The sequence below is a fragment of the Perissodus microlepis genome, chromosome 7, assembly GCF_051167445.1.
Source record: "Perissodus microlepis isolate ML-2025 ecotype Zambia chromosome 7, ASM5116744v1, whole genome shotgun sequence".
NCBI lineage: Eukaryota > Metazoa > Chordata > Actinopteri > Cichliformes > Cichlidae > Perissodus > Perissodus microlepis.
Window position 1 is genome coordinate 22371193 of NC_140467.1, and position 11698 is coordinate 22382890.

At 43.4% G+C, this 11698-nt stretch overlaps 1 protein-coding gene across 1 annotated transcript in view; it reads left to right on the plus strand.

Moving 5' to 3' along the window:
• The window catches only part of lrrk2 (leucine-rich repeat kinase 2), a 30737-nt gene that overhangs the window by 18140 nt on the left and 899 nt on the right, over positions 1–11698 (plus strand). Inside the window, exons 24-51 of the mRNA XM_084934212.1 lie at positions 88–338; positions 442–590; positions 802–895; positions 1012–1198; positions 1289–1470; positions 1563–1786; positions 1886–2013; positions 2174–2392; positions 3521–3722; positions 3918–4006; positions 4416–4603; positions 4682–4836; positions 4937–5068; positions 5418–5597; positions 5706–5852; positions 5990–6102; positions 6346–6536; positions 6738–6898; positions 7084–7254; positions 7514–7614; positions 7864–8076; positions 8569–8774; positions 8889–8961; positions 9069–9259; positions 9521–9673; positions 10126–10343; positions 10933–11001; positions 11109–11243. Of these exons, the coding sequence (XP_084790338.1) occupies positions 88–338; positions 442–590; positions 802–895; positions 1012–1198; positions 1289–1470; positions 1563–1786; positions 1886–2013; positions 2174–2392; positions 3521–3722; positions 3918–4006; positions 4416–4603; positions 4682–4836; positions 4937–5068; positions 5418–5597; positions 5706–5852; positions 5990–6102; positions 6346–6536; positions 6738–6898; positions 7084–7254; positions 7514–7614; positions 7864–8076; positions 8569–8774; positions 8889–8961; positions 9069–9259; positions 9521–9673; positions 10126–10343; positions 10933–11001; positions 11109–11230 (4509 nt within the window). The 3' untranslated portion in view covers positions 11231–11243. The remainder of the gene's footprint in view (positions 1–87; positions 339–441; positions 591–801; positions 896–1011; positions 1199–1288; positions 1471–1562; positions 1787–1885; positions 2014–2173; positions 2393–3520; positions 3723–3917; positions 4007–4415; positions 4604–4681; positions 4837–4936; positions 5069–5417; positions 5598–5705; positions 5853–5989; positions 6103–6345; positions 6537–6737; positions 6899–7083; positions 7255–7513; positions 7615–7863; positions 8077–8568; positions 8775–8888; positions 8962–9068; positions 9260–9520; positions 9674–10125; positions 10344–10932; positions 11002–11108; positions 11244–11698) is intronic.

The following is an 11698-nucleotide window of genomic DNA, read 5'->3' on the forward strand; positions in this document are numbered from 1 at the left end:
GGTCTGCATTCGATCTGCACTAATAAAAAGAACTAAAAGATAAAAATATGGGCTACATTTTTTTTTTTTTTCTGTTTTTTGACTCAGAGTTTGAAGAATTTGACTCGACTAGACCTGCAGGGGAATCAGCTCCAGTCGCTGCCACAGGAGCTGCTGTCTCTGCCCTCGCTGAGCATGCTGAACGCCTCTCGTAACTGCGTTGGCCCCCAGCTGACCTTTGACCCTGGTGTTACCTGTCCATCACTGAAGCAGCTCAACCTTTCATTCAACAAAATCACCACATTCCCTTTTGAGCTGGGCCGCACCATGCATACGCTGGAGGAGCTTTATATGGAAGGGTAGGGTTTTTAAGGAAATTGATAGTTTTACATCAAACAATCTTATCGTGGATCCACAAACGTCATTTGCAGAATTGTAAAGACGATTTTTTTTTCTTTTCAGAAACTGTATCACTGAGCTGTGCACACCTCTTTGTCTGCCTGAGATTAAGTTGCTTGATGTGAGCAAGAACAGCGTGGAGAATATTTCTGCAGATTTCCTGAGCAGCTGCCCCAAACTGGAAACCTTTAATGTCTCCATGAACAAACTCTGTGAGTATTACCAACTGACTGATAAATTCCACACTAATTTTTTCACCATCAGTTCAGTCTGGGTAGTATTTTACTATCTAAACATACAGTGAAAAAAGAGCTTCATGCTACAGGTTTCATCAGACTTTTTAAATTTAGAATTATTCAAGAATGATTGATTTGCATTTATATCATATTTTTTAAAGTAGAAACATTATTTTGTGTTCTCCAGGTTCCCTGTCCCGTCTGCCAGCTAAGATTATGACACTAAAACTTGCAAACAATAGCTTTGCATCAATTCCCGAGGCTGTACTTGAACTTCCAGTGTAAGCCAGATCCTCACCTTCTGTTCTTATATTTTAATTCAAAAGTTCTATCAGTAATAAAATTGTAAAAATCCTCAAAGATTCTGATTCCCTACTTGCACGATCCGTCCTGATAGGTTACGGTCAGTAGATATGAGAACCAACAGCATCGTTGTCCTGCCTGGCCCGGCGTCCTGGGTGTCCAGCATCATCAGAGAGCTGATGTTCAGTCAGAACTGCATACAGACTCTGGATCTGAGTGGACCTGTCTACAAATGGACCAGACTGGAGAAACTCCACCTTAGTGCCAATAGGCTCACTGAGGTAAAAGAGAGCGTATACAGCACTTTCTAGAATGTAAACAACACATTGTTGTAAAGGGTTGTCTTTGAGGGTTGTGCTGTTTGCATTCAGATCCCCCCCCAGATTGGCTTGTTGGATGGCCTGACTTCCCTGGATGTGAGTCATAACACTAACCTGCGCTCATTCCCAGATGAAATGGGAAAACTGAGCAGACTGTGGGACCTGCCACTAGATGGCCTTCAGCTGCAGCTGGATCTCAAACTCATTGGCAGCAAGACAAAAGACATAGTCAGGTCAGGCGGGGTTGACATTCGGCTGCTTTTTTTTTTTTTTTCTTTTCATTGATGTTATCCTGTATAAAGAACCTTATATACTCTCCTGTCAGGTTCCTTCAGCAGCGGCTGAAGAAGGCGGTGCCATACTATCGGATGAAACTCATCGTGGTGGGGAACGCAGGGAGTGGAAAGACCAGCCTGATCCAGCAGCTGATGAAGCTAAAACGCTCTCAGCTGAACCCAAAACAGACGTCTTTTGGCATTGACGTCCGCGACTGGACCGTCAGGGAAAGAGACAAGAAGAAAATGGTGCTGAATGTCTGGGACTTTTCAGGTTGGCCCTCTTGTAAAATCTGAAAAGATAAATTGATAGTTGGATATCTTATTACACCAGCTGTGACTTTGAGGTCCTACCCGTATGTTTACCCCACAGGTGGAGAGGAGTTCAGTGGTTCTCACCCTCACTTCCTGACGTCCAGAGCTCTCTACCTGGTAGTTTACAACATCAGCAAGGGAACTAGTCAAGTGGACGCTCTCAAACCTTGGCTCTTCAACATCAAAGTAAATATAGTCATAAGAAATAAAAGTCTGTGAACTTGCAATCATTCTCCTGGCCTGATCTGAGCTGAGTCTGCAGTAGGGCAGCATTTAAGTTAACAGTTCATCTCGATATTTTAATGTATCTTCTGTTCATTTGTTTATTTCTTTTTTACATCTTCAGGCAGTAGCACCGCTGTCTCCAGTCATTCTAGTGGGAACCCATACAGATGTGAGTGAGGACTCACAGCTGCAGAACTGCCTGAGCAAAATCAGACAGGAGCTCCTGACCCACCAAGGCTTCCCTGTTATCAGGGATTATTACATGGTCTCAGTCTGTGAGGACTCAGATGCCATCGCCAGACTCCGCAAGGCCATTGTCCGGGAGGTCACCAGCTTCAAGGTAAAAGGAAACATAAGGAGACTAAGGAGATCATCTTTTTGGAATAATTCAAAAAGATGATCTCATATCATCCTTTCCTAACCGCTTGTCTTTGACCTCGATGGAAATCATCATTAGGTCAGGGAAAGGTGCAGACGTTAGGCATAGCAAACTCATGCCTAACTGGTATTTTTGTGTGTGTAAAAAGACAAAAACAAAAACCTAAGCTTCATCAAATGGATTCATTTGTCAGGTCTTTGAGCTGTGACTTTAAGCATGAGGAAGTGAATCGGGGGTGTCTGTCTGCTGGTTCAGGTGCAGGAGGGAAGGAGTTAGAGAGACACTCAGAGTTTGTTGAAGAAAACCTGCCGGGGAGCAGGTGAAGTTCACAGTGACCGAGTTGTTAGCTAAACCTGCTTCCTGGAATAAGCCGTTGGTCAGCTCTTTACACGTTTACATGGTGGAGCAGTTTGTAATTGCGTAACTCTCCTCTGGAGAGTCCTCTGGAGTCTCTCAAGTCTCTTGAGAGCCACACAGTCAGCAGCTGTACCCAGTGTTTAAACTGGAAGTTTGCGCTGCTCTTACTTGTCATTATTGAAAACACTGCTTGGGTCTTTGTATGTGAACTGGCACAGAGGGAGTAGATTGCCCTGCAAATTCACACTAATTTCCCCCACAATCTATATGAAATGTAAAATTGCCTCAATTCATCTCTTATAACTTGAACTAACTAATTAAATAATATTCCTAAAGGCTGCAAAAAATGAATGGACTTAATTGTACAGAACCTTAAATACTCTCCGTTCAATCAGTAAAGCTCATAATCCTCATTTAGAGAGCGTATATTCTAATAATTTCTTTAAATAATGCAACAAGTTGAGAAAAACAAGATCTTATTACTGCAGATTAATGGTCATAGTTTAGCTGTGCAACAGTAAGTTATGCAATGAAATTAAAAACACACTTCTAATTATCATTTACATGATCTGCACCACTTTGTCAATTATGTTAAAGGGATTTCACGAATGACTGGATGGTCTGACTACGAACTGTGGGATGACATTATCTCATCTCATTTCATATACATACTCCAGTTTATTCTGTGCCAAAGGAGTTAATGAAGGCATTCATATCCTGTTCCCCTCATAGATACAAGACCAGCCTGTGATGGGTCAGCTGGTGCCAGACAGCTACGTGGAGCTGGAGCGCCGGATTCTTCAGGAAAGAGCCAGGGTTCCTCCAGAGTTCCCTGTCCTCAGGCACCATGAGCTCCTGCAGCTCATCCAAGACAGTCAGCTGCAGCTGGAGGAAGCTGAGCTCCCTCATGCCATCCACTTCCTCAGCGAAGTCGGTCAGTCTGAATTAGGCTAATAAAGCAAGCACTTTTCAACTGAATTTTTAGTTTTGAAAATAAAATAGCAGCTTTGCCTCAGCACTTTCACACTCACACAGTGATATCCTGCAGAGTAGCTTGGATATCCAGCTTGAGTGTGTTTTCACTTTGCGTCTCCATCTGACAAGTTTTGTTGCATCTTTGTCACTGCAGGGGTTCTATTGCACTTCGATGATCCTGCACTTGAGCTTCAGGAGCTTTACTTTATTGACCCACAGTGGCTATGCAGTGTCATCTCACAGGTAGCCCTTCTTGTTATGAATCACATGCATTTTTTTTTTCTTTTTTAGGTTTTTAAGAAAAAGAAAATAGTTTATTCATCCCAAAAGTTGGAAATTACTGTGTTAGAGCAGCAAGAACAGAGACAAACCACAGCTCAATACAAGAAATACATAACAGAAACAAATATCTGAGAGAGGTTGAAAATTACACTAAAATGAGCTTAATTAGAACTTTACAATCTAAATATGACCCAATAAAGGGATTCAATCTTGAACCTTAAGGTGGTAAAGACTTTCTGTATTTGTCCTTCTAGCATCATAATATGACGACGATGATGATGATGAGTTAGAGAGAGGTGTGGAACTTGGAGGATGGCCGTGTGAGAATTGTTGAATGCACGGATGCTTGTGTTATCTTTCCTCTGTGCAGAAACTGACCTTAAAGAGCTGTGGCTACTGGGAGCATCCTAAAGGAGTGGTCCAGCGCTCTGTCGTGGAAAAGTTTCTGTCTGAGACGAAGTGTTTCCCGAAGAGTCACCTGACACAGTTCTTGAAGCTGCTGGAGAAGTTTCAGATTGCTCTTCCGTTTGGCGAGGACCAGCTGCTGGTACCCAGCAGGTAGGCTGTGTCTTTGTGGAAATACAATCAACAAATAACTGCTTCACACACTCTAACCACTCAACCCATAATCCACAGCTTGTCCAAACACAGACCCGTCATAGAATTGCCTCACTGTGAGAACTCTGAGGTGATCGTCCGACTGTATGAGATGCCGTACTTCCCCATGGATTACTGGTCTCGGCAGATCAGCCGCCTGCTAGAAACATCCTCCTACTTGCTTTGTGGAAGGGGTAAATTAAACATACACCAGTACATCAGTTGACTTCTTCAGTGCAATATTTAAAGAAGCCAATTGTTAACTGAATGCATTTCACACTCTGTGCTATCCAGAAAAAATGGTCCGACCCAACCGGATCTACTGGAGGAGAGGAATTTACCTGAACTGGTCCCAGGAGGCGTACTGTCTGGTGGAGGAAAATCCCTCCAGCTGTGTCAGAATAACCGTGCCCGCATCATGCAAAGGTGCTGTAGTATTTAAGGATGATAATTATCCTGAAATATCCAGTGTTTGAAAGCAATAAAAAGACAACGACCACAGAGAGCTGAGGCGAGATCGGACGAGCTCAGGGTGCTGTGACTCTATGGTGCTGTTACAGTTAAATGAAACTTCCATTTGTGGGTTAGTTACAATGAACCTTCATAAAAATGGCTTAAAAAAACACACACATTATCAGCATTACCAACACTATGACATCCAGGGCTGAAAATGCCTTACAGTACTGATAATTATTACTGTGAGTTATGGAGGCGTCTGCGATTGTTGTCTTAACAGTTTTCACTCCTTTGTAAGCCCTCATTTGCGTTCCCCCAGGCCGGCTGCTGCTGGGTCAGGTGGTGGATCATATTGACTCCCTGCTGGAGGAATGGTTTCCCGGCCTGCTAAACACCGACATGCACGGCAGTGGAGAAGCTCTGCTGAAGAAGTGGGCTCTGTACAGCCCAGAGGATGGGCAGGAGTGGAGGAAGATTCCCCTGGAAGACATTTTTACAGGTGTGTGCACTAAAACATCAGCACTATGTATTGTTTCCTTAGTCAGGTCAGTTTTGTATTACTGTCATGGATTTATGAAGTCTAAAATGATAACTTTGTTGATTGTAGATTTCTTGCGAGCGAGCGCAGAAAATCGGCCCTGCACTCTTCCCGTCTTTCAAACAGCCCCTGATCTGTTATTGAGTGACCAGCCTGCAGGAACAACACTTGATAGTGAAGAACTGGATGTAGATCTGTCTTTAGAGAACAGACTGGGTACGGCTGTGTAATGTCCCGATAATTTCTGTTTTTTATGAAAAAGCAGATTGTTAAAAGCACCATTTTTCATTTTGAACCTTCCTGTTTTAGTTTCATTTTGTTTCTTAATTCTTTCATATTGGTTTTGTTAACAGGGGACGGTGGCTTTGGAACTGTCTATCGAGGCGTCTATAAGAACGAAGACGTAGCTGTGAAGATATTCAACAAGCATGCTTCTGAGCTTTACATCTACAGACTCCTCAGACAGGTACCACTGAAACTTTGCTTACCAAAGTCCCAACATCTCTGTGTCCCAGACACCTGTGTTTTCACTGTCCTTGTGGCTCAGCAGTGATTAGACATCATACATTGTTTCAGCAGGAAGAGTTGCATCTACCTGACCTCTGTGTCTTTTGTATCTTTCAGAAATGACAAACGTCCCCAGCCTTTTCAGATCTAAACTTTTGATGCATTTTGCCTTCATCGATTCACATTTCTCCCTGTTTTTCAGGAATTAGTCGTTTTGGGCCGCCTCCGTCACCCCAGCCTGGTGACCCTGCTGGCAGCTGGCTCGACTCCTCAGGTCCTGGTGATGGAGCTGGCTCTGCGCAGCTCTCTGGATTCCCTTTTCGAAAACAAGAACGTTAGCTTCAACCAAAAGCTCCAGCACAGGATTGCCCTGCAGGTGGCAGATGGGCTCAGGTAAAGAGTGAAGAGCTGTTGACATGTTATCTTAACCCAGCATCAAGAAATTCTTCACATAATCATCAACTAATTTTAAGATTGTGATTTAGATTTTAACCACCATAATAACTTTAAATATCTTTAAATCAGATTTAAATGCTCGTGTAAAGTACAGAAATCGACTTACCTGCTGTTTTTTTGTCAAACCTGTGTGATCAGGTACCTTCACTCAGCCATGATCATCTATCGGGATCTGAAGCCTCACAACATCCTCCTGTTCAACCTGAAGACCGACTCTGACATCATCGCCAAGATCACAGACTACGGCATCGCTCAGTACTGCTGCAGCATGGGAGTAAGAAGCTCTGAGGGGACAGCAGGTCAGAGTCCAAAGTGCCTGTTTTTTTGGGGTTTTTTTATTATTATTTCATTGATCATGTGATCAGAATATTAAATTATTTTTAAAATCAGATTTTGAAGACATATTTGTCTTTGTGTTGTTGTTTTTTTTGTCCACTTTGATTGGACTGCTTTATGATGTCATACTGTTATGAACTGATTACAGGTTTCCGAGCTCCAGAGGTCGCCCGAGGTAATGTGATTTATAATCAGCAGGCTGATGTGTTCTCGTTCGGCCTGCTGCTCTACGACCTGATGACCCGTGGCGAGCGCATTTTAGACGGCATGAAGTTTCCCAGCGAGTTTGATGAAATTGCAGTTCAGGGAAAGCTGCCAGGTGGGAATGCGACAGTTCACCTATAATCACTGACAGTGAATGTTAAGAAAAAGAGAGCCACCTCAGACATGGTACTAATAATGACCACGTACAAGTAACTACATGCTTGACATTAAAGCCACATTAATTTAAAAAAAAGGCAAAGTAGTACTCAGTTTTTATACTAGTATATTTGAATTGGATTTACATTATATGTGTTGTTTTATATATTTCACAAGTTAAAGAGAATTCACTGAAGTGTGCATTACTTCTTCCACAGATCCAGTAAAACACTACGGTTGCTCACCTTGGCCCAGCTTTCAGGTTCTAATAAAGGAATGTCTGAGGGAGAGCCCACAGGATCGACCCACATCTGCTCAGGTTAGGACCCGCAGACTGTGTAACCAGCTTGTTCACCTTTTCTATCTGAGAAAGGTGATGGTGGTGGTGCCACCGCCCCCTAGTGGCAGTAAAGTGGATACTATGTAACAGAAATGCAGAAGTGCAAGCAGCAGATTTAAATTTAACTCGATTATGATTTTTAGTCCTACTTGAGTGATACACAATTAAGAAGCTTTTGTGTGTGTGTGTGTGTGTGTGTGTCTGTGTGTGTGTGTGTTATGGGTGTAGGTGTTTGACAGGTTGAATTCAGGTGAAATGCTGTGTCTTATGAGGGAGCTTGTGGTTCCCGGGGTTTTGAGTGCCGAGTGCTTCATTCTGAGCTCTCGCACCGCCGACAGCAATTCTTCCAGCCACCGGGTCTGGCTTGGTGGAGGCAGCAGGACCCAGAAGAAGGGATCCATCACAGCTGTGGACCTGAACACCAACACGGTCGCTACACAGGTACTGATACACAATGTTAATGTGGCAGAGGGCCGCCCCTCCCTGAACCTTGTTCTGCTGGAGGTTTCTTCTTGTTAAAAGGAAGTTTTTCCTTCCCACTGTTATCAAGTGCTTGCTCAGGAGGAGGGTCAGCTGATTGTTGGGGTTTTCTCTGTATTAGTGTAGGGTCTTTGCTTTACAATATAAAACACCTTTCCGTTGGGCATCTTTCTTTGCCTTTAGACAATAATTCTGATGGCAAAAGAACCAAACGGGACAGGCGAAAAAAACAAACAAAAACAAAAACAATATAAAACACCTTGAAGCAACTGTTGCTGTGATTTGGTGCTATATAAATGAAACTGAATTGAAAGTTTTTGATTTCACACGTTTGATGCAATTTAATTCATTTAGTGTCTTGTTTCTTTACATCTTCTTTGAGATCTCATACATTATAATCCCTGTAAAAATGATTCTCTTATCATGGAAACGAATTATAATTTGCGTTCACAGGCTGGTTCTTTCGAGGTCGACACCAGTCCTGTCCTGTGCCTCGTGACTGTCCAAATCCCAAACGAGGACAGCGATTGGCTGGTGGCAGGCACCCAGTCTGGCTCTTTAGTGGTCATCAACAGTCAAGACACGTCGACTTGGCACCACCTGCAAAGGGTCACCGACGCGGTCACATCACTGTACTTCCACGTACACCCTCGACGCACGTAAGCATGTGGAAAAGTGCACTGTGAACTGCTGCAGTTCCGGTTTAGGTCGTATTATAACCACTTCTATATGTTCCCTGTTGATCTCTTTTTTTTAAATTTGTTTGTTTTTAGGCAAAGAAAGAATTATTTGCTGGTTGGGACAGCAGATGGAATTCTTAGCATTTATGAGGACTCTGTGCTCAAGGTAAGTATTCAAGGATAAAGAAAAAGCCCTTTTTTGATTGTTTAACTGATGATATTCTGATACATACTAATTGTGCACATTTATCAGCTGGAATTCTTGTTTTTTAGCAGGAGAACGGCCAACCGGTTAAAACGCTCAGTGTGGGCCACGTCAACACTCCGGTCATGTGTTTGGGCCAGTCGGTGCATTCACTGGACAGCAGGTCTGTGTGGGCCGGCTGCGGATCCAAGATCCTTTCCTTCACCACTGACTATGATGTCTGCAAGTCCATCGACACAAGACCGAACCTCTTTTCCCAGTAAGTCTGTGTGGGAATGTCAGGCAGCTCGTTCTGTAAACAAATGCTTATATATGATATATTCCAGCTCCATTTACATAATATATGAATGGAGGGTTTTTTTGAAGTGTGATCAAAATGTTTCAGGAGTTGTCTTTTAAAAAAACACAAAACACTTGGAAATGGTCATGTGAATGTCTCATCTGGACTTCTTTACAACTGATTGCGTAACAGCAAAATTCTGTGTCTTTGTGTGTTCGTGTGTGCGCGTACGCCCTTCAGCCAGCAGCGGTCACTGGGGAGCGAGGCGTGTGTGTATCGTATGGTTGTGGATAAATACGTGTACCTCAGCAAAGCCAGGACAACAACTGTTGAGGTTTGGGACAAGAAGAGCGAGAGGATGGTGGACTGTATTGACTGTGCTCAGATTATTAGGTACGCTCGCACGTGACACACACTGACATATGGAAATTTTTCTGCAGTTACAAAGTCGCAGTGGCTGTTAAATTCCACTAAATAAAACTGTATTTTTCTACTCCATGTCTTTGGAGTATGAATGTAGTGCATACAGACATATAGCAGCCCCCCTCCAACCAGAGTGAGCAGCAGAGGCAGCTCTCTTGCATTATTAGCTGCAGACATTGACTGAATAAACAGTGAGAATGAGAACACAGTGATCAGAAACAAAAGGTAAAAGATGATGCAGAGCAGCCCACGGTTTGAAGTTAACGTGCGATTTTGAAAAGACGCCAAACATTACCGAGCACTTAGCAAGAACATTAACTGAGGAGGAAAACTGCAGGTGACTGCTGTCAGTCTGTTTTTCAAAATTCAGTTAGTTTTCCACACGACAGCAGCTGCATGCTAATGCCATCCGTTCCCTGCAGACGTGACAGAGGCGGGCACGGCAGAGAAGCTGAGCTGCCCTCTGAGGCGTCGCCCTCCTTGGCCACAGTGAAGGCCCTGCTCTTGCCAAGCGCCGCCATGCTCTGGATCGGCACTAGAAGGGGCCACCTGCTGCTACTGGAGCTCCCCAAACACCAAATTCTGCAGGTCATGGAGCCCCACTGTGATTCTCTCCGCTGTATGGCATCTGCACTCATACGTGGGTCCTTTTTGTTTTTAGTTTGACCTTTAATTTCATGCCACTCTCCTGGCAGATTAGCAGATCCGCACGGTTCCTGGTTTATTATTATTATTATTGTTACAGTAATAATAATAAAGCCGACCACAGCATTCATTTAATGGAACAGAAGCGTCGTACATTTATGCACCTTATATACTTGCTGATGTCGCTCGATGTTGTTGTCTAAAATTGTATATTAAAAGTGGAAAAATATTTTGTGGAACAGCCTCTTCATCAGTGCACAGATATGTGCTCATGCACAGGGCGTCTGTGGTCCAATATCTTCTTACTGCTGATGGTGAGATAACAGATAACAGGACACTAGGCAGTTGAAGTACCTCTTAAAACATTACATGTGATTGAAATTCCTGCACACACTGCTGTTTCATGTTCATATTGAAGATTACTTAAAGTAAAAATATCACATCAACATTATTTTGCCCCAAGAAAAAATAAGAAGTTGAAGTAAAGAAGAAATTAAAAATTGATGACCAAGTTCATTGATTCTTTCTTTGTGTCAGTCGGTGTGAAAACGTTGCATTTTTCTTTTTTTCTGTTTTTCTAATAGAAACACTTAACAGGGATAATGTGGTGCTGGTGTTGGGCCGAAGACAAACTCAGCACAAGAATCAAAATGGTGAGTCCGACGGTTCATTGTTTCTCACACGACCTTGAAAGCGGCGATCCTGCTGTGCAGGTTTTTTTCTTCATCGGTTCAAAGTGTTTGTTTGTCTCGGCTGTCAGATGAAGAGTCTGTGCTTACGATGTGGAACAGCATGCTCCCGGTGGAGGTCAAAGACCTGAGAAAGCACTGCGAGAAGAGAGAGCAGATCGCAGCCAAAATGAGAGAGCAGCTCCACCAATGAGCCCACTGATTTTGTATGTGTTCACTTAGTCTTTTTTACATCCTGCTTCTCAGCTCATACATGGATTTGTTTTTATGCTACTGTCTTGCTTCATTTTTACTTTTATGAAAATCTCAATTAAAAAAGGACTATGGGAGGATGCCAGAGAGAACCCACAAAGACACAGGAGAATCGGGGGACAGCATGGTGGTTAGCACCATGGCCTCATAGCAACAAGGTGTAGGCTTCAGATCCACTTGCCTGTGTGGTGTTTGAGTGTGTTCTCACACAGCCCAGCGACATGCATGCTAGGTTAAACTGTGATTCTGAATTGGCTCTAGGTGTAAATGATTGTCCGTCTGTTAGACTGTGACAGATTGTCGAGATGTCCGGGGTGTAGCCCCGCCTCTCGCCCTGTCACAGCTGGGACAGCCTTCAGTCAGAGTTGGATAAGCAGGAAAAAACCAGATGCACAGATGGCTTAACTGG